This window comes from Passer montanus, unplaced genomic scaffold (genome assembly GCF_014805655.1).
Source record: "Passer montanus isolate IOZ18808 unplaced genomic scaffold, ASM1480565v1 scaffold75, whole genome shotgun sequence".
Classification (NCBI taxonomy): domain Eukaryota; kingdom Metazoa; phylum Chordata; class Aves; order Passeriformes; family Passeridae; genus Passer; species Passer montanus.
Window position 1 is genome coordinate 2,827,490 of NW_024372702.1, and position 25,668 is coordinate 2,853,157.

Here is a 25,668-nt window from a genome sequence, read left to right on the forward strand (position 1 = left end):
CTGTGTGCAGAGTGTTCTACCATATTACGTGGCAACAAAAATGTCCAAAATCCGCAAGCCAACCCTCGATAAGCCCAGTCCTGAAACATATGTCAGAGCTGCCTTGGGCACGGTGGGCCTGCAGTCCCAGACCAATGGGTACCTACCTCATGCTCTCATGGTAAGTCACCTTGGAAAATGTAAGGATCTGAAGTGTCCTTTGTGTTTATTATGGACAAAAGAGTAATTAGTTATAAACAGGTTATAAGATGCTGAGACCTCACCCCCTCCTTTTATTAATTGGGTTTGTTTTCTTGTTTTGGTTTTTTTTTTAGGGATGGGTCATCTCTCTTCTACCTACATCTACTGCCATTAACTTAATCATGAAAACAAACAAACAAATACGGGCTCGTTATTTCAAAAAAATGAAGGAGAAGTAAGTGAGAAGCGACTTGATTTTGGGAACCTGGGACTCCTGCAAGTTCCACACCATGCTGCAACATCAAGTAGACCTAATGTTTAAACATCTCCAATCGTAGGTGTGCTTTCTAACAAGAGAACAGTCTTGTTTTGAGGACACAGATGAAACAAGACTGTTGACTTCTAATATTGATTGAAAAATAGGCTTTATTTGTTTATAGATATTATGAGGGGGGAAGTGCTTTGAACTAAAATTGCATTGTGCTTTATGAAATACTTTCATGGACTTGATCAGACATCACGCTGTTGAGGAACATCTTGGTTATATAGTGTCCATCATATCTAGTATTGTGCTCATGGGTGAAGGGCAAAAAAAAGCAGTTCTTATATATTCCTGGACAGGGGTGCAGGAGAGGAAAGGGAGCATAATTATTTAAAAAGGCAACCTAGTACTATTTCCAGAGTATTGACTTCTTGAAGCTCAAGTTTTGGATACTTGCAAGAATTCTGCAGTATCAGTCAGTTGGTGAGTGCTCCCCTGCTTACACAGTCCGGTGTGATTTTTTTGGTTATGAACTTGAGGGAAATGGGCCAAAAACCAAAATAAGTATAATAGCTCATCTATAAATATATACATAAAGTAACATTGCAAAAAGCATTTGAAATCTTGGGTCTTGAATATGGATTCTAACTTTTCAGTAATATGTAATCTTCATGATTTGTAATAACATTTTTAAAAGTTCAGTGCCTGTTCTTTGTAATAGGTGGTGATAACACAATGTAGATAAATGTCACAAGTTACATGTTACATGCTGGTTGCTGTGTAAAAGATTATGGGTACTTTAAATGCAGAGCTTGAAATGAGTTACTCTCCTTGTTAGCAACGGTGGTTAAATTCTTTTTGAAGTTATGTATCGATCTGTCTTTCTGGTGAGGTCCTTTGAAATGTAACTCCTGAATATTTAGATGGCTTTAAAAATTAGAACCAGGAAATGTCTTAAAGAGTAGAACAATTTTAATTTAATTGCATTAAAATTAACTGATCTTTTTTCATGGTTCTGTTCCAAAGTGGAATGTTCCTTATGAGGCTTAAGTTACCTAACTCCTGGACACAGGGATCAGAGTACATGAGAAGTCTGCACTGCTGTTGTCTGTATTTACCTGCTCTTTATTAAAGATTTTGGTCTCTAACATTCCTTTTTATAAACATAAAATGTATAAAACTTGCAAGGCAAATGAAATTGCAAGCAGCTACCACTGTTTTCTGTGGTGATTTCCTATGGTTTAAGAGGGGAAGTTTTTTTTCTGTCCTTCGAAGAATAATTTCAAGCTCTGATTTTGAAGTAAGACGTGTTGCACTGAGACATGATTTGGGGCTAACATTTCTGTACATTGAAAAAACCTGAATACCGATGCAATGGTGCTGATCAAATCTGAGATGCAGATCCTATCCCATAGTTTTCTTAATTTTTTGGAACAGGGATGGTGAAGTTGGTGGTATTAGTTCTCTAAGAGCACGTGATTTGGTTTGCTCTGGATCTGATATGAAAGCATTGGACTAAAAAATCTGTATGTTTTTGACTTTGTAAAACAAATAAACCTGAAATTACTCTTGAGTTTTTAATGTATTAGTTTTTTCTTGTAAAAATGTTTCTGGGTACATTCAACTGTCTGGTTGTCCTTTATTGTGAGTAATAATGGTGAAAATTACTGTACTTTTATATGCCAGAATCAATGCTTATATTAATCTTTTCCCTGGCTGTCATCTACCACCTGTCTGGGGTGCTTTAGGCACAGCATCTCTGGCCAGTTGAGGCAGGTGACTCTCCTGCTCTGCTCTGCTCTGGTGTGGCCTCACCTTGAATACTTTGTGTGCAGTTTTCAGTGCCACTGTATAAGATACAAAGCTATTGAAGAGTGTCCAGAGGATGACGGTGAAGGTGGTGAAGGGCCTGGAGGAGAAGCCTTGTGAAGAGCAGTTTAAGGTGACTTGGTTTGTTCAGCCTGGAAGGGACTGACAGGAGACCTCATCGTGGTGTTCCTCACAAGGGGCGCTGGAGTGGCAGACACTGATCTCTGTGGAACCAAGGGAACAGCATGAAGCTGAGTCAGGGAGGTTTGGGTTGGATACTAGGACAAGGTTCTTCACCCCAAGGATGTTTGGGCACTGGAACAAGCTCCCCACGGAATCATGGCACCAAGCCTGACAGAGTTAAGGAAGTGTTTGGCCAACAATCTCAAAAAGCACATGGTGTGATGTTTGGGGCTGTCCTGTGCAAGGCCACTGGTTGGAGTTAAGATGATCCTTGTGGTCACTTCCAATTCAGGATATTCTGTGATTTTACAGTGCTGATACTTTAAATAAGCAGAATACAAACTTTATTGGAACTCTTAAGCTATTAATAAACATTTATTTCCAAGTAACAATTTTCTAACTACTGAAAGTCTCCAGAAAGGTATAGCAGAGGGAATAACATGCACATCCAGCTGCACAGAGGAGCTGTGCCCAGGTAAGGAGGCTCTCAGAGCCCCTGGTCCCCTTTCAGGCGGTGGCAGGCTGCAGTTTGGGTTCCCACTCTCATACCCTGAGGTCTTCTGATTTTCCAAGCTGCAGCAGGGAATCGCTAAACGAATTTTTTACCTAAATTTTACTTACACTTTAACCTAAATTACCTCGACTTTGCTTTTGAATGCCTTCACCTCAGCGATGGAGGTAATGTCTATTTAATAGCTGTCCTCGTCCTTGGGACTACCCTGGGCACCTGTCAGAAAATAGGAGGGGGTTTCTGCTGCCATCAGGCCCGTCCCTTGCTGGTTCCAAGAACGTTTTTCTAGCCATGCAGGCGCTGGAGTGCAGTTCGCTCCCGTGCCGCACGGGCCGGGCCGGGGAGGCGGCGGGGCCCGCTGCGTGTGCCGGCGCAGGGCGCCTTTAACGGGAGCCGGGCCCTGCGGGCGGGCGGAGCCGCGGCGGGGCCGGCCCGGCCATGGCGGACAGGCGGCAGCGGGCCCGGGTGCAGGGAGGCTGGGCCGGCGCCCCGGCGGGGCGGCCCGCAGGTAAGGAGCGCCCACAGCCGCCCTTCCTTTCCTTTCCTTCCCTTCTCTTCCTTCCTTCCCCCGGCCGGGGCTCCTCCGCTGCCGTCCTGGGCGCGATGGGGCGAGCAGCAGGCAGGGCCGCCGGTCTCCGGCTGCGCTTTCCGGGCGCCCTGCGCGGCCCCGTTCCCCCGTTCCGTCGGTAACTGCAGTGCAGGCGTTCGTTCGGTTTTCAATGAAATGTGTGCCCGTGCTCCAGGTGCCGCGGCTTTGGCAGCGGAACGCGGGCTGTGGGTGTTGCTGTCGGGCCCGTCGAGCTGAGCCCGTCGGGCGGCTCCAGTGTTCGGGGCGAGTCGTGTTTGGTGGAGCTGACTCTTCCAAGAGCAGTCAGGCACTTCTTATCCAGAAAACGCCTTACGTGCCTTCGTTTGGCTTTTCACGGCGAAAACATTGTAAGATAAAGAGAAGTAGTGGAAAGGGATGGAGGGTTTTTTAGCAAACACTGAAACCGAAGAGTGCAGAGGCAGGGGAGCGCTTTGAAAGTTTCTAGTCGTGCGGGAATGACCGGTTTGTTTTTGTGAACGTGCTCAAAACGTGTTCCACTCACCTGGTTATAGTTTCCATAAAGATCCCATATCTCTGCAGACTGAGCATCCTAGGCAAGCTGAATTTTGTTTTAGTCATGAAAGAGAATAGCCCCAAGATTTTCTGTCATGGGTACAGTTAATTGTTCCTATTTCTAAGGGGATTTAAAAGAAGTTCCCCATTGTTTGAATTATGCAGAGTGAAAACTATTTCAGTCCCATTTTAAAGCCTGTTTGCATGTGTAAATAGAACACCTGAAGTGATGCGCTGAAGTTGCTCTTCCACCTCCTCCCTGATTTAAAAATTCTGTTTTAATAGAACTATTTTTCTTTTCTTTGAAAAGGAATACAGAGGGAAGTAGCTTAGCTGCATGGAGCAATTTGCTGGTGTGTGATAGGTGTTTGTTGTAGTAGTGAAAAGTTACAGATGTCATCCATTCAGGTAAAAGTGTGTTTTCAGTTTTGTTTGTGGATGAATAATAAATACATATTTTAAAAAATCAGTTCCTGTGCAATTTTAACTCTTAGGTTTGGCAATTTCCTGAAGTCTTTGGCAAGCATAGGGGAATGCTCCAAAGAATGACTCCATAAGTGTTCCCTAACTATATTTTTTAGTGTGGTGATACTGAATTTATGTGATCTTTTCTTCTTTCTTTGTTTTAGCACCTAAGGCACCTGTGGCCAGCAGCCTTGCCCTTGCAGGTGTGAGACCGGCATGGAGACAGAAAGATCAGCCTCACTCTCAAAAGCAGTTTGTCTTTGAAAAGCCATCAGAGGTAAAACTTACAGGGTAACTAGCAGAATCTCATCTGCTATGAAACTTCAAATGATTGGTAACAATTATTTGAGAATACAGTTGATTGTTTAAAATCTGAGCTGAGCTCTTAGCTTTTGCTAAGCGGAGTTGGTAATTGTTTTGTGTATATGATGAACAGAAAGTTACGGTTCCTCGGTTTAGCGTGTTCACAACTACTCTTTTTTAGAGGCCCAAAAGAATATACTCTACTAAATATTCAGTGTGCAATATCCTAAGCATGGTTTGAGCTTTTCTTGTTTTCCTCAGGTGGGGTATCTGTCTTAACTTGCAACAGGGAAAGAGCCTGCTATTTCTTTTATAGACTTTATGTCCCATCAGCTGATGAAGGATATTGTGCTCTATGCAGCGTATGGTAACTTTTTTCCTTGGGGAAAAAGTAATCATGAGCACTTCTTTCTAAGCTAGACCTATTTGAAAGGCTGCCATCTAGGCTTGGAAGCATTGAAGATGGCCTGGGAAGATTCTCTTTCCCCTGTGGCAGGGATCTGCTGTCTATATAGTACTATATTTTGATCCTCTTGTTGGCTCAGTGCAGTAACTCCTTGCAAATCAGAACTCCACTGAGCTCAGGGAAGAGAAGCATAAATCCCTTAGACAGCCAGAATGATAGCCATGGCTGGATTAAACTACTCTATCTCTTAACAAAATACAGCTGTCTCAGCTGTGCAGACAGCTTTACAGTGTTAGCTCCTGCTATGTGTGATCTTTCATGTTTTGATCATTTGACTGAGGCCTGCAGTTTGTTCATGTTTCTTAGGGTTGTTTTGAATTTTTCCGTACATAAGGATATCTTTATAAATATAAAAATAATAATTTTCTTGATTGCAGTTGATAAATGTCAAGTATTGTAATGTCTAAGTAGTTTAGAAACCAGTGTCCTTTAGGGGGCAGTTGATGGCTAAAAACCAGCCTGCAGTGGTAGCTGATTTGAGAGTTTCTGGGAGAGGAGGGGGTGGCTGAGCTGTTACCGCTTCCCTCTTGCCCTGAGGTGTGTTTTTCTCACGGGCTTGTCGGTGTGTGGCAGTGTGTGGCTCCACGGGGTCACTAGAGATGATGTTTGACTGGAGGGTGCCAGATGCTGTAGTATTCACTGTGTACTGTCTCATTCTCTTTCAGGTGGAGCGCAGAGTTCCTGAGGCAGGTGTGATAGAGTGAGTACCCTGCTGATTTCTCTGCACTTTTTCTGTCATTGTATATGGTAAGAGTAGAAATTATAGACTTTTAACTCTTCTATCATGAGCTGAATGTGTTATCAGGAGAACCCAAGTCTGTTAACTGGTTTTTATGCCTTTGGTATAGCTGGGAAGCCTGTAACCATGATCAGTTGAGCACTCTGGTTCAGCACAATTGCCAGTATGTCTCCTTTGGTTGGCAGTGTGCATTTTCCTGGGACAGTCCCAGTGTAAACTGTGTTAGAAATTACTTACTATGGAATATACCAGAAATATAGCTGGTATGGCAGTTTCTTTCAGGACTCAGAGAAGTAGCTGATAGTAAGTTTCATAGTGAAGCTGGGTATTTGTATGTCACTTACCCTTTGTGTTGAAATGGGGATCTTCCCAGGATAATTCTGACATAAAGGGTGACAAAGTGTGGTGGTGTATGGTGGAGTTAGAGATACTGAAAATCCAGCTTGGGTCAGTTTGGCTGTCTTGGTAGAATTTTCTTTCTCAGTGTATCCATAAATGCAAACGTAGTGATCTGAGCGCAGTCACGTATTGTTGTCTTCCTTTGGTTCCCTGTGACATCCCTCTTTTATTTTTTTTTTTCTGAGAGCCCTAAAACCATACTGAGCTTTTGGTGGAGGGAGGGACAGGGAGTACACACAAACTCATTTGCTTCTGCAGCATGCCTTGCTGCCTTATTCTGACCTTTATGTCCAGGACATTATTCCTTCCCTTTTCTAACTTTCTTTTCTCTTTTCAAGAAAACTTTCCCTAGTCCAGGCCTACAGCAATTCTAGTCTGTGCTGCTCAGTCTAAGATAATTTCTTGATAGTCTTTCTGATGGCTCTTTCCTTCCTACATCCTCAGCAAGCCTGGTGTGTATGAGCTCAGCAAGGGACCAACTGGCATTTCTAGGTAAGTGGATGAAATGTTATTGGCTTTTGCAGAGTAATGTGGTGCTCAGCTTTCTGAAGTCCAGTCTCTGCAGAGAGTTTTGGCATCATCAGCTGCACATGACACTTCATCTGTTTAGAGTACTTCTGAAAATACTTTTGAGTGGCACATAGCAGGGACTGAGATGGTTCTGAGCAGCACTGAAGAGAAATAAGAGAAACCTCTTGACATGTGGTGTATACTGCATCTGGTGCTTTTTCCAGAATAAAGACAAGGGGCTGTGTCCATTTGTGTCGCGATTCACAGTAAGTTGCTGATGCAAATTTGGATCACTATTCCTGTGTTAGCAAGTGTGTGATGTCTGTTGTACAGTTAAGAGCAACCCAAAACTTGTAGCTGTAAATTGGAGTTGTTTTAAATAAATCTAATGAAAGCATTTAACTTTAGGCATTTGTGGTAACCTCAGGATTGTCCTTGTGCTTATATGCCATGCTTTAATTATTTCAGCTTCAGGACACTTCAAAACAAAACCTACTTGTTCTGTGATTCCTACTGAGTAAAATACATTTTATCTTGTGGACTTAGCTGCAATGTCAGTATTAAGCCTCTTCTTTTGAATTTAATAGGTTTTTATTAACAGTGGAAAAAATGCTAAAGACATAGTAATTTTTTGTGTGTTTATTTAATTTCTTCTGATTATTGTATTATTTTATTTTTGTGCCTTCATCTTAGATTCTTCTAAAGATGCAAGTAAATCTTTGAAGTATTTTGAAAAATAAAAGCTCTGACCAGCTGGAAAGAGACAAGATACACAGCTGGGTTATCCTGCATTTTCTGGAGTTTGTTTTCCTAATACACTGATGGAATATATATATTTCTGGAAAGTTAATAATCAGATTTGCATTTTTTTAACACCTTTACTATATACTCTTACTGTGACATTTTTGGGGCATGAAATACTTGTGAGAGTAAACGACTGTTAGCAGCATTCCTACTCTGCAGCCCACCACAGTGGCTGTAATTCTTGGATGACTGTGAGACCAATCAAAATATTTGATGTACATATGGAAATGAAAAAATAGGAGACATTAAATACTGTCCTTATGCTAAATACTTCTCCTTATGCTTTGAAAAAGAGAGCAGGAATGGCAGTAGGGATAAAGGGCTATGAAATTCTAAGTGATATGGAAGTGGTGAATAAAGAGCAATTATTTACTTAATTTTGATTGTATTGCCATAATCAGGTCTATCTGATTTATCAGATATGAAGTTAATAACAAGCAGAAGGATGCCATTTTTTCACAGCAAATGGCTGATCCTGGAATTCATGGTATATTGCTGGTTGTCATATGTTTTTATAGGTTTTGAAAAGAAATTACATTCATTTGTTGAGGGTAAGACTCAACAGGAGCCCTTCTGTTCTTTCCTTCACGCCTGCTTTGGCTGTGGTCAGAATACTGGGCTTTGACTTTTGATATGATGGATTACAGCCATTTTTATCTCCTTTAGGAATACTGGAAATGCAAAGAGCCCTTCTGTTCTTTCCTTCATGCCTGCTTTGGCTGTGGTCAGAAACGGAATACTGGGCTTTGACTTTTGATATGATGGATTACAGCCATTTTTATCTCCTTTGGGAATACTGGAAATGCAAATATTTTCCCAAAGCAGATACAGAAATGTGTATTCCTTCAATTTTTCTTTTTCATGCTCAGGATTCGTTTGATTCCTGGCTTTATTGACTCAGAACAAGCAGACTGGATGTTTGAGCAACTCCTTCAAGACATACCCTGGGGTCAGCGAACTCACATCAGACATGGTAAGGAGTGTGTGACCACCTTTTCAGCTCATTCACAGGTCAGTTCCATAACAGAATCTGTGTTCTGGTCAGAGTTGGTTTTCATTTTCAGTGTTCCCACTTCTTCAAGTTGCCATGCAGGTTTTCCATGCATATCTGAAGACTACTGCAGCTTTCTTTTCAATCTCTAATACCATGTTACTATTGTCAACTAAATGAGATCTTTGCAAAGTAAAATTGCCTGTCTTAAAAATCTTGGAATTTTACTGTTTCCAGTAAAATTTCCAGTTATTTTTCTCACTCATTTTTTAAGATTAAGTCTGGCCACCATCATACAATTTCCCAGCAATGCTGCCAAAACTGTGTTCTTGGAGGTTTCTTTCATGAGGTATATTGTTTGCCTCTTTTACTGAAAATCCCAGCAGAGCATGTTCCTTTTCCTTTGGCTTTAATTATTAGTTCCAATATGCAGTAGGTGAAAAGGCTGCTATTCTGGATGTGTTCACTAAGGGGCACCTGCTCTAGCTAAATTTCACTTTCAGGCAGGAACTGATGTAAGGTAATGTATCAGGCTGGAGAATGTTTTCAAAATGTGTTTCTTGGCTGGCAATAAAGGGACAGTATAATGGAGAATGCTACCTGTCAAGCATGAGAAATAATTGCCAAGATGTCTTTTCAGAAACTGAAAGTATTTTTAACCTGATGTTTGTATTATACCACAGAGCACACATACATTTGACAAAGTATTGTGTCCAGCCTTACTACATTTTGTTTCTGTAATGTCCCAAGTGTGCTACAGTCCTTTCTACTTCACCCTTTCCAGTGGATCCATCTGCATCTTGCAGCTTACACCAGCATACTGGGCACCAGAACCAAGTGAATGTAAAACAAGATAAGATTTCAGCTTCGTTTGCTATCTTTAACTCATCCAGTCCCTGCTATGTCTGGCATTTAGGGATAAGAAAATGGATATGTTTCCAAGATTTTGGCAAGGTGATTCATCCTGCAGATGCACACCTGATTTTGAGTAATTTAATTCCTTCATTTGAGTTCTTTAGGTAAAGCTGAGGATTTTAAGGGACTGTTTTTTAACTTTAGGTGAATGGGTAATCCCTTTTTGATCAAATTTCTTGGCAGAATTGCATTATCTTTCTATTTTCAAATCCTTTGGTAAGGCAACTGAGAAAGTCTTCCTGGTTTTTTTTCAGAAGTATCTTTTGAGGAGCCACGGCTTACATCCTGGTATGGGGAACTTCCTTACACATACTCCAGGATAACAATGCAGCCAAATCCAAATGTATGTAAATGTTTGTATGTGTTTCATTATTATCTACAGAGAAATCCTTTGCAGAGATCAAGAGACAAAAATTCCCTCTATCCTGTATTATGGTTATCTAGAGAATCTGTTGGCATTTCATTTGTGATCAGCAGCAGATTGTCCTGGAATGTGGTCAGTTTTTTACAACACACTTTATGAGTGAGTTGACTGAGAGCAGTATGATTTAGTTGCCAAATGTTGCCAAAAAGAGGTTACTACTCTAGAGTTTAAAGTTTTGCTTTGGGTCACTGTAGCTTTGTACAAAACTCTGAATTGCTCTGTATGACTTACCAAGCATCTTTGTGTGGGAGATTGTACTGCCCACAATCATATTGACTTTTTTGTTGTAAAGATACAGTAGTACCAATTACTGAATTAGTTACTTTCAGAAACACTTAGGTTCAATACTGCTTAAATGAAAGTTTAGGCATATTTTGATTCCTGTGTGGATGCTATGAAATGCACACATCTGTGAGCTGCTGAGCAGCTCATCTGCTCAGCAACTCCAGATTGTAGCATGTAATTTCCCACACTGTTTTGGAAGAGTTAAAAGCCTTCTGAGTGACTCAGTGATGTTTTGTTCATGTTTTCTCTCCCTCCCTCTCTCTCAGCCTCTTGTCCCCATCAGCCTGTCTCTTGGTATTGCTTTGTTTAAAATTTCCACGGCAGTAATTAGGTGTCACTGTTGAAAGCTGGATAGCATGAGAGAAAATTGTCCCAAGTCCCAGAACTGCTGCCAAAGTGGGATGTTTGGGAAGAGTTGAAAGGCGTTATTGAACATGATGAGTTGTGAGGATTTAGTAGTCTCAAAAATACTGTAGTAAAAAATTCTATGGTCTTTGGAACTTCTGGTGGAAAACCAGGCAATCCTTTGGTACTTGTTTATGAAATACTATTTTAAATGGGCTTTTCTGAAAGCTGAATGGATTGGAAATGCCCTCACAAAATCATTCTGTTTTATCCTAATTATTTAAATCGTGAAATACTATTTTAAATGGGCTTTTCTGCAAGCTGAATGGCTTTAAGGATTGGAAATGCCCTCACAAAATCATTCTGTTTTATCCTAATTATTTAAATCCACTTCAGAACTGCCTGCTGTGAAATCCATTGCTATTCAGAGATTGGATAGAGCCCATATACACTGAATTCAAGGTTTCATTTCAGTTTGCATCAAGTTCTGAGATAGCACTCATTGGGCCACTGGCTTGTTTCATCCAAAAGGTACAAGGCCTAAATGAGTTACTCAGGTTGGTTCTGTCTTTTATTCCTGAATGTTTCTTCTTTTTACTGAGAGAAAGAAACTCAAGCAAAAAGTGAGAAGTACTGGAGAAACTGCACGGCTGGAAGTTGCCCATAGGCAGATCTATGGGTGCACTGCACAGGGACACTGATCTTTCACCCAGCCTAGAAAAGTAGGGGATGGTGTTAAGAGTACAGTCTCTACCTGTAAAATAGGGTTTCTAGCACAAAAATATCCTGAGTAATTTAGTGCACAGCTTAGCCAAAACTGATTACTTCCTTAAACACTTTATCTGTAGGAGTAATTAGCTTTGTGCCTCTCCTTTTTTGTTTGGTAAGAATTGGTGTGATTGCAGCACTTCTAGATATAATCCAGTGTTTGTGCCTCAATTATTTTGCTATTAGAAAGTGTTTTTCTGTAAGCAGTGATAGAGTTGTTTTAACAAAACTACTTCCACTGCTGCAGGTTTGTAGTGGGCTTTCAATTACATTGTAAAATTCACCGTATGGTAGCATTTTAGTGACATATACTTCTGTGATGGGCATTGAAGAAATCTCGTCCTGGTTCATGGGATGCTACAGCTGGTCACTGAAAAGTGCTCTAAATAATTCTTGTTGGACTCTTCTGCACATTCAGGCAGCCCAGTTTGGGCTTTTTTTGGGTGATATTACTACTTTCCCGACATGTTCCATAACTGCAGCCTATGTTTACTAGAATTAATTACTCAGATGATGCTTAATTGTTGAAGGCATGACTTAGCTAGAAATACCCCATGAGGGAAAGATGGTATGTTGAGGCTCCTGCAGTGTAACCAATAGTTAAATACTTGTTAAACGTGGGGAAGCTTGGAAAGAAGGTAGTGCAGCCTTGTTTATCAGAGGTGAATGCTAGAAAATATTTCCAGCTGTGTGTTGCTTCTTTGCCAGTGGTGCAGTGGGAGATTTGGAATCAGTTTCTTATCCTCTCTTGCTCTCTGTTTCTGCTTATATAATGGGCACATTATATTGTGCCCTACATTGCTTTGGCTTTTTTTTTTTTTTATATATTTGTGAAGTTTGCAAAAGCACTCTGACAGATGAAAGTCATGATGTAACTTCATAACATTAAATAACTGGACTGACTTGTAGTGGATTGTACAGAGCTTTACTGGGCTGTGGGCTCAGCAAGATGTTAGCAAAGGGAAGGATGAAATCCAGAGCCAGTGACATTGGTTTTGTGACCCTCTGAAGAGTTACGGTGTCAAGTCAAAACCCCAAGAGGTGATGAGTTGAGCTCAACAAGCTGTGCTAACAGAGTGGGGACAGAGGGTTGTGTCATGCCAACCATTTCCTCTTGTTCTCTGTCAACAGCTGCAGGCAATTGAGAGCAGTGTCATTTAGTCACTGATTGCCTCCATTTGTATGAAAGGCAGCCTGGCTGCAGAGTTTTAGGAGATGATTTAGCATTGAGTGATGGGTAACGTGTGCATATTTCGCAGAAAGCCCAGCCCATTCCTCTGCTCTACTGAAAATATCATCACAATTGCTATCATTTGTTTGATATTAAGTTTATTGTGATTGAAGTGCAGTATATGTTGTTTCTTGGTGGTTTTTGCCTCCTGTCTTGCATCCCCTGCCCTTCATTCATGGCATTTACATTTGGCTCTGTGCTGGTTGCAGTGGCATCCTCTGCTGAGCATGCTGAAGGAGCGCATTGAGGAGTTCACTGGCTACACCTTCAACTCTCTTCTCTGCAACCTCTACCGGCACGAGAAGGACAGCGTGGACTGGCACAGTGACGACGAGCCATCGCTGGGGAAAAATCCTGTCATTGCCTCGCTCAGCTTTGGTGCTACTAGGACCTTTGAGATGAGGAAAAAACCCTCCCCTGTGAGTGTTCCTACCACACTGAGAGACTTTATAACTACTAATGTGTTTATTGTTTTCCTCTGTTTAAGGAAACTTAATTGCTAAAGCATTTCAAAGTTAATGAAAGCACAACTTGGAAGGTTCTGTGGAATAAGTGTAGGGCTCAAGAAATTTCTCCCATGGACCATGACATTCTGAGGATGGTGATGGCAGCACTCTAATAATGTACAGCAGTGTAGTGCAGTGAATTGGAACCTGGGCAGCCTTCTGTCCAAATAAGGGCCCTTCCTGGTGCTTAAAATGAGATCAGTGATGCTGGAAGTGGACTTACATTGTGCAAATGAATCAAAGAGTTGCATTTTCTTAAACTCAGGACAGTGTTATGTAATGCAGAGTGTACATGGGGTGAAGAGTAGTTCTGACTACTCTTGTAAGTAAAAATCCTCTTAATGGTGTTTGCATTTTGACGTGTGTGTATTCAGATTGAGGGGCAGTGAACAAAGGGAAGAAGCTCATTTCTTTTCCATGAAATGCCTTGGAAGCTGTCACATCATACTTGAAGGCTAAACAGTGATCCTCTACTTGGATAGGGAGACCTGTGGAATATCCTTTTGGGACTTAATTAGTGATTCAGTAGTGAATACTCCTGCTAGATAAAGTGCTCTGCTTGAGAGTACTTTGTTTGTAAGCCAGCTTAAACTTTACAGTTAGTATTTATCCAAGTAAAGGATTCACATATGATGAGAATGCAGGCCTTATTTTAGGACATCTTGTTTCAGATGAATTTTCTGCTTGTGCATTCTTTGACAACTTTGGAAAGAAGTTTGCTAGCTGCTTGTGTTGCTATTTATTCTGAGTAGGTAGTACAGAAAGCAGAGATGATAATGACCAGCCTACAGGAAAACTCAATGCTGACATACTGAAGCTTGCCCATCAAGAGTCACCTTGGGTCACCTAGTCTGAACAGCAAAGGTCAGAAATTGAACCAGAAAACAAATAGTTTGTAGTTTTCACCAGATCTCAAATTTGTAAATTCTTTGTTGCCTGAAGTGAATTCAATCTTGGTCCCTGACCATGAGATCACATAACCAGTTTATTATGTCAGTGAGCATAGTATGAGTAAGTATCCCTGATGCTGTGTTGATAATAAAATGTCAGTTGAAAAGTTTATTCCTCTAGAAAACTGTAAATTATGCTTGGATTCATTTTAGAAGGGCCTGTGTTCCCCATCAATCAGAACAGAATCAGAATAAAATATTCTTAAACTTCAGTATAAACTTTGCCGGTTCTGTCTTAAAAATCAATCCTAGTTCTTGAGTAAGATGCCTTTTTTATAGATTTTCTGAAAAGACACCCAGTTTTAGCAAAGGGGAAATTCAGTCTGTGTCATTTGTACTTGACTGCCTTGATTGAGCTGCACTGCACGATTTCTTCCCTTTTCTTCCAGAGATGGATGGTTTTCTATATGTATCTCTCAAGCTCTCCTAATTGTTTTTTTAACACCTTTGACCTGATATTTCTGACTAGCTGGGTCTTGGTAGCTGTAAAGTGTATTCCTTTTGCAAGTGACATACCTTTTTCTGAGGTAGAATCCCCATGTGCAGGTCTTTGAAATAGTTGCTATTAAGTGTGTCCTGTGCCTAAGGGAATTCATACTTAATAATTACATGGCACACATTACGTATTCTTTGCACATTCCCAAAGACTTAAGTTTCCTCAGAGCATCCTATGACAATGGATGCTTTGGCAAGTGGGAGTTACAAGAGGCTCTGATGGAAATTACAACCTTTCAGGCTGTACCAAAGAAGTAATTTTTATACCCTATTGTACTGTAGCATTCTCTCTTTCATTAAGAGAAAGTTAAAACTGATTGTAGACTCTTGAAGTTTGATCATTCCTTTGTTGAAAAGCAAGTTACAGGAAGAGGAATGTAATCTAGGGGAAAGGAATTCAGATTAACAGTCATCACGGGTATTCAGGCTCCCCCTGGTTTCAGTATCAGCCAGTATCATTACATTGGGTTTTCCAGAGTTTGTCTTCATTGAGGAGGGAAATAGAAAGTAAATCCTTTTCCTCCCAAAATTTAACCTCTTTGAGGGCCAACACTGTGATAGTTCAGATTCTAGTGTTTCAAAGGCCTTTGTTTCCCTCTGTTCTTGTAAGTGCTTTTAAGTATTTTGAGATGAAAGATATAATGAGCATACAAGATAAGAACATCACTTATGGTGGTGATCACTTATGGTAGAACATCACTGTGGATAAATGGTCCTAGGGAAAAATGTGGTTTCCTGAGTGGGGACCATGTATTGAGTACAAAACCCTATGTACCACAAGTGAGGTCACAGCTTGAAGGGCAGTTGAAGAGTGCTAGATCAGAGCCTTCAGAGACTTCAGTTCATGCTGGTATCTCTACAAATATTTTCTAGATTATGTCTTGAAATGTGGATGAACCTGACAGTGAATAAAGTCCCATTTCTCTAACTGAAAAGATGGCCAGTAGTGTTGATGCACTTTCTGTGCATGTTTATGTGAATTTTGACAATTGTCTGTTAGTAATTTGGTAGTGTTTATGTAAGTCACTCTGAAGCAATCACACAATCTGAAATCTTTTTTCACTTGGCAAAAGTGAAAAAAAAGGTTACTTAGGTTTAAGTGGCTTTTTTATAATCTTGAAAATAGTTCTAGGGTGAAGGTAAAGAGAGGTTCAGTCCTCTGTCTTCCTTTTTGGTGAGCACTGTACTGGATAAGTCTTCGTCATATAATAGAGGGCAAAGAAGTGTAGAGACATGCACAGACTATTTGTATCTTCTTAAGCATATTTTGTGGATAAGTAGAGATAAATCTTACCGAGATATCAGCCCTGTGCATGTTAAAAAAGCTGCAAATACATTTCAGGTTTAAATTCCTCACTGGAATAAGGAGACTTAATGAGAATTAACATGACTCCAAAAACAGTTTTATTTTGCCTGCTGGAAATTTTAAGCATTCTTTTTTCTAAATACAGCATCTTCTGTTTATTTGGACCAATTACGTGATAGCAGCTGGTATTTTTTCTTTGATTTAAATGGTTTCTAGGGATTTTTGGATGCCTGCTTCATAGTTAAAAGTCTCCAGTGATGTGGTTTCTTCTATTTTCTTCTTCCAGTTCCAGTAAATTACTTTAACCTTGCTCCTGCTTTCTTGTTCCCCCTGCCCCCATCATTGTAGCTCCTGCCTACACTGAAATCAGGAGACAAATGTTTTGCTGTAGAGCTGTGATTCATACACAGTTCACACAGCTATTGGTTGAGTCAGTGAGTCCTCTTGTGCTTGCCTACAGCCTGAGTGTCACCACTGTGGCACCGTGACCTCCTCCCATTCCCCACACAGCCTCAAGCCCCCAGGCCCACTTGGACAAGACTTCATGCTCCCAGTCCAGAGGAATTGCTTTCACCCTGTGGGATGGGTGTTTTGGTACAGCCACACTACCATTTCTAGTATTCCTTCACTGCTCAGCTCTGTGCCAGGTTATCTGATTGTGAGCTCCTGAAAGCTGGGAGGGGAATGTTACTGTGGGGGGGAGGTGATACCTGCTGCACCACATTCCACTGGGAGGTGCCCTGTGGCAGAGGCGGGTGGGTGCCACAGGGACCAGCTGGATGGTGATCCAGCAAGTGGCCATGTGAACTGTGGAGGGAGTTGGAAAGCCAGCTGTCACCTTGCTGTTCTTCCATCTATAGCCAAGGAAACCCATGGCTGCTGGGAAGGGAGGGAGCTTCACACCTGTTAGACAATAGCAGGATGATCCTGGTGTTCAGGGAATCAGTCTTGAGATGGGTCTGTCCTTCAAATGAATCCCTGGAGCATGGTCCTTTTTGCCTAGCAGAAGGTAAAGATCTCCTAGTACTTCTGGAAACAACAGAAAAATAACCCTTTGTGTCATAAGAGACCTAATTGAAGATGAATGTGGGAATCTGGAGCGTGGTAGAAGCAGAGATTCAGAGCAAGATGAAGCGAGATTTAGATTGGCATAAAAGAGACACAGACAGCAGTGGCTGCAGAGGATGAGGAGGTGTTGCCCACCAGTATTGGCAGGGCTTGAGAAGCTGTAGACAAGCAGAGAGGAAGAAGGGAAGTGCTCAGCTGCAGGACTGAGGCAGTCCATGGCAGGCAGTGCACTGTGTGAGGAAAGGGCACTATAACTGGTATTCATCATTACTGAATCTGTAAAAAACTGCAGTGAGGATTTGGTCAGAGACAGTGAAAATAAACATGTTACATGCAGAAGTATTGGTAGGTGGGACTACTTTGTTGTGGAGGAGGACATTTACGCAGTTGGTGCTAGAGATGTGAACTGGAAAATGGATACAATCAAGATGAAATCTGAAAAATACAGGATTTGAACTTTTGTAAGGGTAATTCTCTTGGTAATAGGTAAATAGGTGAAGCGGAAGACTAGAAGCCAGTATTCTCCATGAAAAATGCTGACTTTTGCAATTGAAAATGATTTTGCATCATTTGCCTGTATAACTGCATTATTTTTTATACATTCTTTTACAAGATTTTTCAATTTACTTTCCCATGTAATAGAAGATTCCTCTACACTGTCCAGAAAACATTTCCTACCACGATAGCAATAAACTTTTCTGAGACTTAAGAAACAAACTTGGATGATTTATATAGATTTATACTAGATCTTTTATCTTTTTGATTTTGATAGCATTTCAAGGAAACAACCTTGATGGAGTCCAGGAATTCTTACAGATTTTACATTTCACAGCTTTCTATCAACTCATGCTGAGCTTTCCTTACTTATTAACTGTAGTTACTGTAATTAAGGATTTTAAAAAAAAGTTTAGCCAGTGTACTTGGATAGTGTAAAGCTTGGATTGTATTGAATATGTAACTCAAGATTATGAAAATTCTAATATATTAAAAAGCAGAACATTTGCTTTACTATACCTGTTTTTGTAAGCAGGTGGTGTTGTGGTACATATATAGAGTTACCAAGTGAATATAAAGAAGTCATCTGATGCACTTTCCATATTTGTTACCAGAAAGTCTCTTCTACCTTTGATGCCAAAAATAAATTTCCTTCATAAACTTCTTGACCTCTGAAAGTCAAGTGTGTTTTCTGTGTGTCTGACATCAGCTCTACAAATAAAAGTTCTGAAAGGAGCTTTGGTTGACAGTCATGACACATAAGAAAGTAAAAACTTTGTTTAACTTCACTGGCTTTGTAAAGCAAGTTGACCTGAAAATTTCTAAGTAAAATGGAGTTCAGAGATGTCCCATTTAAACGAGAAAGTAATTGCTGTTACTGACTTTTCTAAGCCTAAAGGAGGTTTTCTCCTAAATTGTTGAGCTTTACCTGTGGCATCCAGCCAGTGAGATACAGTGGCTTCTTTTCATTGTTAAAATGCTTGGCTGCTGGACTTTATATGAAATGCAGATACAGAGAGGCTTACTTAGATTTCTTAATCTTGGAAGAGCCTCCTCCCTCACAGGCTTTTTAAGCTCTGCTGTAAAGGACTGGTTTTCTACCAAATGCACGTGCCTGCTTCTTCAGTGTCTGATGTTTCTTTTTAGGAAGAGGATGGGGACTATACTTACGTAGAAAGGATAAGAATCCCACTTGATCACGGGAGTCTGTTGGTGATGGAGGGAGCCACCCAGGAGGATTGGCAGGTAAGAACTCCTTGACACTGTTTATGTGCTTTACTTGCAATGCAGTTGTCCAGATATGCTGAGCACTCCTATGAAGGTATGGGACATTGTGCTTCCAGTGGCACAATTGTTTTCCAAGGCATTAGTATTACTTTCTGCCTCAGGATTTGAAAGCACCCACAGAAACAATGGGTTTGCTTTCGTGTGCCAAGTGATGCAGTAGGAATCAGTTCAGATGTTCCAGCATTAATGTACAGCAACAAAGGTTGCAGCCTGCAGAGAAAATAACAAAATCAATATAGAAATTTAGAATATCAAAAAGTTGTAACTTTAAATTAAGAATTCTACAGTAATATACAAAGACTTCTTGTTTTCAGTGGCCCTGAGCAGTCAGAATCTTTTTTGTTTTACCTTAGCTAAATGTTTAGAAATATGAATAAAAAGTCATCACAGGAAAGGAAGGTTTTAGTCATTGTTTGATTACCTGTATTTTAAATGTACAACTCATGCTTTTCTTTTTTTTTTTTCCCCTAATGCCACTAACACCATCGAGTGCCTAAGGAGTATCATTCTAGAGATGAACGAATAAACTTGACATTTAGGATCATTTATCCAGAACCTGATGGAGCTTGGAAGTAAAGAGCTACTTTGGACATTGTTGGATGTACACCCACAGCACATCTAGATCCTTAGATTGCTACAGATTTAAAGGAAGCCTTACAGAAACAGAGTTCCTTGAAGTCATGGGGAAAAGAGTTGATATTATGAAGACCTTTGGCAATCAGAAGCTGCTTGTGTTATGTGGACAGAAATTATATGTTATTAGGTTATACTGAATCACAGGGTTTAAGTTTGTGAGCAGTGATTATTCTTAAAAGAGCACAAAGCACATGGAAGATGTGAGAGGAGACAGATTCAGTGAGCACATAGTTTGCACCTTGTCTTGTCTCTCCTTTACTCCCAATTGTGATCTCTGTGGGAAGTAATGACAAGATGGGATTCTATGATGTAAAGCCACCTCTGTGTGTCTGTACAGAAATGAGAAAGCTGCACTTGGGGATGATCTCTGGGTATTACTCATTTCACCAAAGGGTGGTGCCCTGCTTTTTATCTGTAGGTTGCAGGGTCCTTTCCAGTTAAGCAATCAGTTTCATAACTTAAATAACTACTTGAATTATACTGGTGTCTAGTGGAACAGAGGGTCAAGGCTCTCTTCTGCCATGGACTCTGTGGTCAGACTTTATCCTAATAGTTTATCCATGTAGACAGGACAAGGCAAAGGCAAGCAGCAGAGACATCTGATGACCCTGCTTCTGGGTCAGTGCATGTTGAATTAAAGAATATCACTCTTGAGCCTCTCCTGTCTCTTGAGCCTCTGCTGCCACAGATCAGCAGCCAGCACCTCAGACCAGATTCCAGGCTGACCTGCTGGGATCCTTCAAGCTTGCCTGTTGCGACTCAGCTGCTGCTGGGAAGCAGTGGGCTCATGACTGCAGTGTGGATGTTAAGTCAGGAGTGCTGCCTGTGTGACTAAGTTCTTACTGCAGCTAAATATCATCACTGTACAGGATCAAATCATGGGTTTGGTCCATCTTCACTGCCTGCCTGCAGTATGATCTAAGCACAGGTAAATATGCCTTGTAACACATTAGCTTTGTTAAGCAAGCTAATGTCCATCTTCACTGTAAGAATAAATTGGTGTTGGGAAAATATCTGTCTTTTCTTAGCCATGTTTATTGTGGTTTAAGTTGTTATTTGATGACAACAGTCAAGTTATTAGTAGGCAGTTATGCCTACATTTTCATATTACTGATGACATAAAGGACATGAATGTTGAGCCAGTTCACTCCCTGTGGTCGGAAATTGGGCAGAATCGTTTCCTAGAAGCATTTTCCTTCTCTACCTAAACCACCATACGTTATTCTTCTAAAATGAATGAATGTTACTAGAAAACTTAGCTTCGTTATGTCTTCACTTTCATCCCAATTTGTACAGAAATGTTTTTGGAGTATTTTTAATGTTAATTCCTTGCATTTGAATATTTTATCTATGGCTCTGTGATGTATTTCATGGGACTCAGAGTTGAAGGAGTCAGTTAATTTCGTATTTTTCTTTGAGTCATTGGAGCTTTGTGCACATCCCTGTATGTGTCCAGGTTTGGCAGTCCTCCCAGAGAGTGGTGTCCTTAACCAAGGAACAGTGCTAATTTGTCAAAGTATTCTGAGAAGGCAACACTTTTGCCCATATCAGTTCATACAAGCTGCATTTGTTTTCACTGTGTTAAGAGCAGCCAGGCTGCAAGAAAGAGTAGGAGATGGGAATGAGTTGGAAACTTTGAAACTCCCAAACCTCAGCCTGTGGAAATTGCAACTCATTTGAATTCAGTGAATCTATGGCACATAACTAATGGCAGGACCCTGGAGGCTGATGCTGTTGTGGAAGAGCAGTTTTTCACTTCCTTTGCTTGGTTTCAGTTTGTCATGTTAGCAAATTTTGGTTTAGTTTCTTTACTTCCTTTGATTTGGGAAAAGACCAAGTTTTCCTCCCCAGAAATGAAATGATTTATAGGAGAAATGTTCTATCCCCCAGCGCTCCTTTTGTTGCTGGAGACTACTGCATTCTGCTTTCTCTCACGTGTCAGCTTCACTGTATCCAAATCTGTTTGACAGTGAGGAGAAGGCATATGGCATCCTTCCCCAGCCTGTCCTGTGTGTACTGGCTGCAAGGGAACAGTTGGCCTAGGGGTCAAGTTTCCTTGTCAGGAGCTTGTGGTCCTTCCTTCCTTCCCCCACCTCTTTGCCAGAAAAGCCAGCTAGCCAGGTAGCAGCAAATTGCAATCTCCTTCCCACCAAAACAGCAGCAAATGGCTTTGGACAGAGGAGATTTCAGCCCAGAGCTCCTCAGGAGACCTTTCTGCAAGGACTTTCCTGTCGGTAGAAATTTGTTCCTGAATGCTACAGGCACTCCTGCCGAGTTCTCAAAATGGGTGTGCACAAAAGTGAGATTTGAGAGTTCTTGAGCTGGTGGTGTTCCCATGGCAGCTAAAGACTTTTCACTAGAGACCTGGGCAACTTGCACATTTCTTGTGCTGCTGTTCAGTTGTTTTTGCTCTTGCAGGCAGGTGCAAAGGGGCAGCATGTTTAGAATGGTAAATATACAGTTAGGTTCCATTCTTTAAATTAAAGGTAGGTGGGGGAACCTTTCCCCTAGTTACATGGATTTGAAAACAGTGTTTCTAAAAATGTCATCCAAAAGAATTACTTTCCAGTTTAAAAGCTTGCTTTCTTCCTTCTCAGAACTGTTGTGAGATTCTCAGCCAAAAACTTCTTGAAAAATAATTTAAACTCAGAGTACACTAAAGTAAAGTAAAATCTATTATTTATAAGTTCACAGAGGATTCGAGGGCAGGGGGCTGGCCTGAGAGTTTTGGTTTTGTGGTTGGCACCAGATTCTGTCCATCTGAGGGGCTGCTGCAGCATCTGCTGAGAGCTGCTTTGCTTACAGTACAACTCTGTGCCACTATTTTTATGTAAAAGATGCCAACTGTGGGTTTACTTTTTTCCTTTTCTTTGGAATACAGAATGGTTTGGGTTGGAAGGGTCCATGAAGATTTCAGCAGTGTATGTGTCTGTTCCAAAAAATGCTCAAAAATTGCCTTCGTCAAAATTGTTTGTCTTGGCTTTCAAACAGGTGGTTACTAGTAACCCCAGGTAAGATTCCCTTTTCTAAAACAGCCATCACCTTTTCCAAAATGTAATGGCCCTCAGATTTGATGATAAGGAGCAGATGAATGGAAGCTGTCATGGGTAAGTATGGACAGTAGCCTGCCTTCCTCAGGGAACATGCAGGATGGAGCTGTTCTGAAAAAAACCACAACTGGGTCCACATGTAACCATTTATTTATTTAACAGTATATAAGCAATAACATTATTAATTAACCACACTGGTGTCAGGCATCACTCTGTCCCCATGCTACTTGTAATCATTTTGTCGCAGAATACTTAAATATCCAAGCACAAACTCTTGGTGAGGTTGGAGTGTATCTGATTCAATACTGCACTCTTGGGCCACAGTGGGTTGATCTGCTATTTGAAATCAATAGCAAAGTTTGGTCATTTCTCTGCTCTGGGATTTTTTGGGTGGGGTTTTTTTTGGCGGGGGGGTGTAGTTTGGGGGTTTTTTTGGCGTTTTTTTGTTTTGTTCACTCTTGGGCCACAGTGGGTTGATCTGAGCACACACACCATTTGAAATCAATAGCAAAGTTTGGTCATTTCTCTGCTCTGGGATTTTTTGGGTGGGGGTTTTTTTTGGCGGGGGGTGGGGTTTGGGTTGGTTTTTTTTTGGAGTTTTTTGTTTTGTTGGGTTGGTTTTTTGGGTTTTTTTGCAAAAATTTTTTTTGGCGGGGGGGTGTAGTTTGGGGGTTTTTTTGGCGTTTTTTTGTTTTGTTGGGTTGGTTTTTTGGGTTTTTTTGCGAAAAAGAACTCTTTAGGTTATTCAGTTTTTCAGTTTTGATTAGCTGTAAAGCTGTGGATAATTTTACTTCATCTGTATCAGATGAATTCTGCCTGTGTCTTCTGTTTGTCATGACTTCCAGGGTTAGTATAGCTACAAGTGGTAATTTATAGCTACAGTAGTAATGGAGAAGGAGACAGGGTGCCAGGAATGGGTTAAGAAGTCAGAATTTTCATACTGTAGTGTTGGCAAAACACAGAGGACTGTTCTCCTGGGGTTTGGGATAAAAGAAGCATGTATGATGGGTGCTGTGAATCCGTAATGCCTCCTCCTCAAGTGCTGCTACTATTGCTTTAACAGGGTTAGTATAGCTACATGTAATTTATAGCTACAAGTGGTAATTTATAGCTACAGTAGTAATGGAGAAGGAGACAGGGTGCCAGGAATGGGTTAAGAAGTCAGAATTTTCATACTGTAGTGTTGGCAAAACACAGAGGACTGTTCTCCTGGGGTTTGGGATAAAAGAAGCATGTATGATGGGTGCTGTGAATCCGTAATGCCTCCTCCTCAAGTGCTGCTACTATTGCTTTAGCTCAAAAGCATTTAACACCCACTTTGCCTATTCTGGTCATAAACCTTTCCAGAGTGGATAGGAAATCTGCCTCACTATGGTTTGTTTTCAAAGTGCTTCTTTTCCATCCTTGAGGTTTCCATAGCAACCTGGATAATTTGTTTAAATTGGAGCATCCTGACCTGTCCTGTCTGCACCTCAGTTCTGCTGAGATCTTGCAGGTATCATCTCAACACACTGGGGAGTGCCTGGTGGCAGTGGCCATGAGAGCCCTTCCCAAAGAGTCACCCACTCATCAAGGTGACAGATGTGTGCTTTCTCCCCTGTTGTCCTGTTTGATTTACCTCCTCATCCTCCTGTGTAGTGTTCAGAACAGCTTTGTGGAGTTATTGCCAGCTCCCTTGAAGCTGGCAAGTCCTTGGTGGCTCATGCTGGGAAAGCACCTCTCGAGGGAGCTGGGAGGCCTTGTTTTAAGTAAAAAAAGAGGAGACTGTATTGAAGAATTTTAATCAGAATAAGGAGCAAGGAGGTGTGTTCCATGGCCCCCATTGTTTGTTTGATTCAGGTTTCCCAGCAGAAACAAAAATTTCGTTCTGTTCACACTGGAGATTTTGCTGGCTGAGCGAGACTTAGAGCAAAGTCTTCACATCATGAGATCATCCTGAGAGACAGTGCTCACTGGAACCAGAATGGTGTCAGCTGTAAGTTGCTCCATCTAAACTTGTGTGTGCAGCTGCTTTGCTGGTCTCAGAGGGTGTTACTTGTTCTGTTGCTCTGCTCCCATTGTGGAGGCAATGCACAGATCCATGCTGAAGAGTGGGTTGACATTACACTGATCTCTGAAATGCCAGTGCCTGCCCTCTGCTCCTGGGCATGTGTTTCCAGCAGAAATGCCTTGTCCAAGGCAGGCTGCCATGCAGCTGGAAGAACCCAGAAAAGAAAGAGCCTTGGTGTTGGATGGGATGGGATTTGTAGCTGGGACTTACCAGAGACTTATCATTGAGTCCTCATCATCATTAGGGAGGGCTTGGGAAGGCTTCTTGTCCTGAAAGCTTCTGATGCTGACAGCAAAAGATAAAGCAGGAGTGAGCAGACATGAGTTGTCAGAGGATGTACTGGCCTAGGTATACAACCCACACTTCCTGGGGTTTGTCAGGATGCAGAATCTTCATGGTTCCCAGATTTTGTTCCCCACCTCCTGCTTTTGACATGGCATGCCTTTAGCTTGAGATACCTGTGGGAGCTTGGAGAGGAGAGTGGAGGAAGGTGCAGGCTCCCCAGTTTTTTGGGACGAGCAAGGACAAGTGGTGGAAGAGGGATTAAAAATTGCCTGGTGGTGTTTTCTGTTGGGAAGCAGTGGGACAGAAAGGGAAGGGAAGTGGTGGTCACATCAGTGAGACAGTGTCTGACAAACTGTACATAATGCAAAATTTGCCAATACTTGCACTTTTGGAGCACTGATGGAGCCATGACAGCTCGTGCCAGAGAAGAGTTTGTTACCCTGGAATAGGCTGACAAGCCAGCCTGAAGAAATCCTCCCAGGCCTCAGGGCAAGGAGAGCAATTGAGTGAGGCAGGACAGGGTAGACAGGACACAGCACCTTGGTGCTGCAGCAGCCACAGGTAGAAAAGCATGTTCTGAGCTTTGGCTGCTTCTCTGTAACACCCCTGTTTTTAGCACCAATCATTTATTTCCTGGTGACCTTGCCAGTTATCTTCTGGCTTTACTTCCCTTGCAGAGACTAATGTGGCTCTATTTTACCTTAGAAAAGATCATTCCTCAGCTTTGGGCACTATGGGCTTTCATCTGACAGGAATGGGGTTTTGCTTTTTTTGTTCTGCTTGTCTGCATTGGCACCACTCTGGCTTCTCTTGACAGGGCTTCAGTTGCTGAACCATCACTCAGCAAT

The 25,668-nt window shown here is 41.4% G+C and overlaps 2 protein-coding genes across 2 annotated transcripts in view; both read left to right on the forward strand.

Annotated features, from left to right (window-relative positions):
* Positions 1-2,015, forward strand: part of HSD17B12 (hydroxysteroid 17-beta dehydrogenase 12) — an 84,128-nt gene extending 82,113 nt beyond the window's left edge. Inside the window, 2 exon segments of the mRNA XM_039730968.1 lie at positions 11-160; positions 315-2,015. Of these exon segments, the coding sequence (XP_039586902.1) occupies positions 11-160; positions 315-419 (255 nt within the window). The 3' untranslated portion in view covers positions 420-2,015.
* Positions 2,016-3,383: 1,368 nt separating this feature from the next.
* ALKBH3 (alkB homolog 3, alpha-ketoglutarate dependent dioxygenase) lies at positions 3,384-20,693 on the forward strand. The gene is made up of 9 exons (XM_039731014.1): positions 3,384-3,453; positions 4,677-4,789; positions 5,947-5,981; positions 6,864-6,911; positions 8,603-8,706; positions 9,894-9,982; positions 12,902-13,111; positions 18,659-18,757; positions 19,283-20,693. Exons 1-9 carry the CDS (start codon positions 3,384-3,386, stop codon positions 19,373-19,375), a joined length of 861 nt encoding a protein of 286 aa, XP_039586948.1. The 3' UTR covers positions 19,376-20,693.
* The last annotated feature ends 4,975 nt before the right edge of the window (positions 20,694-25,668 follow it).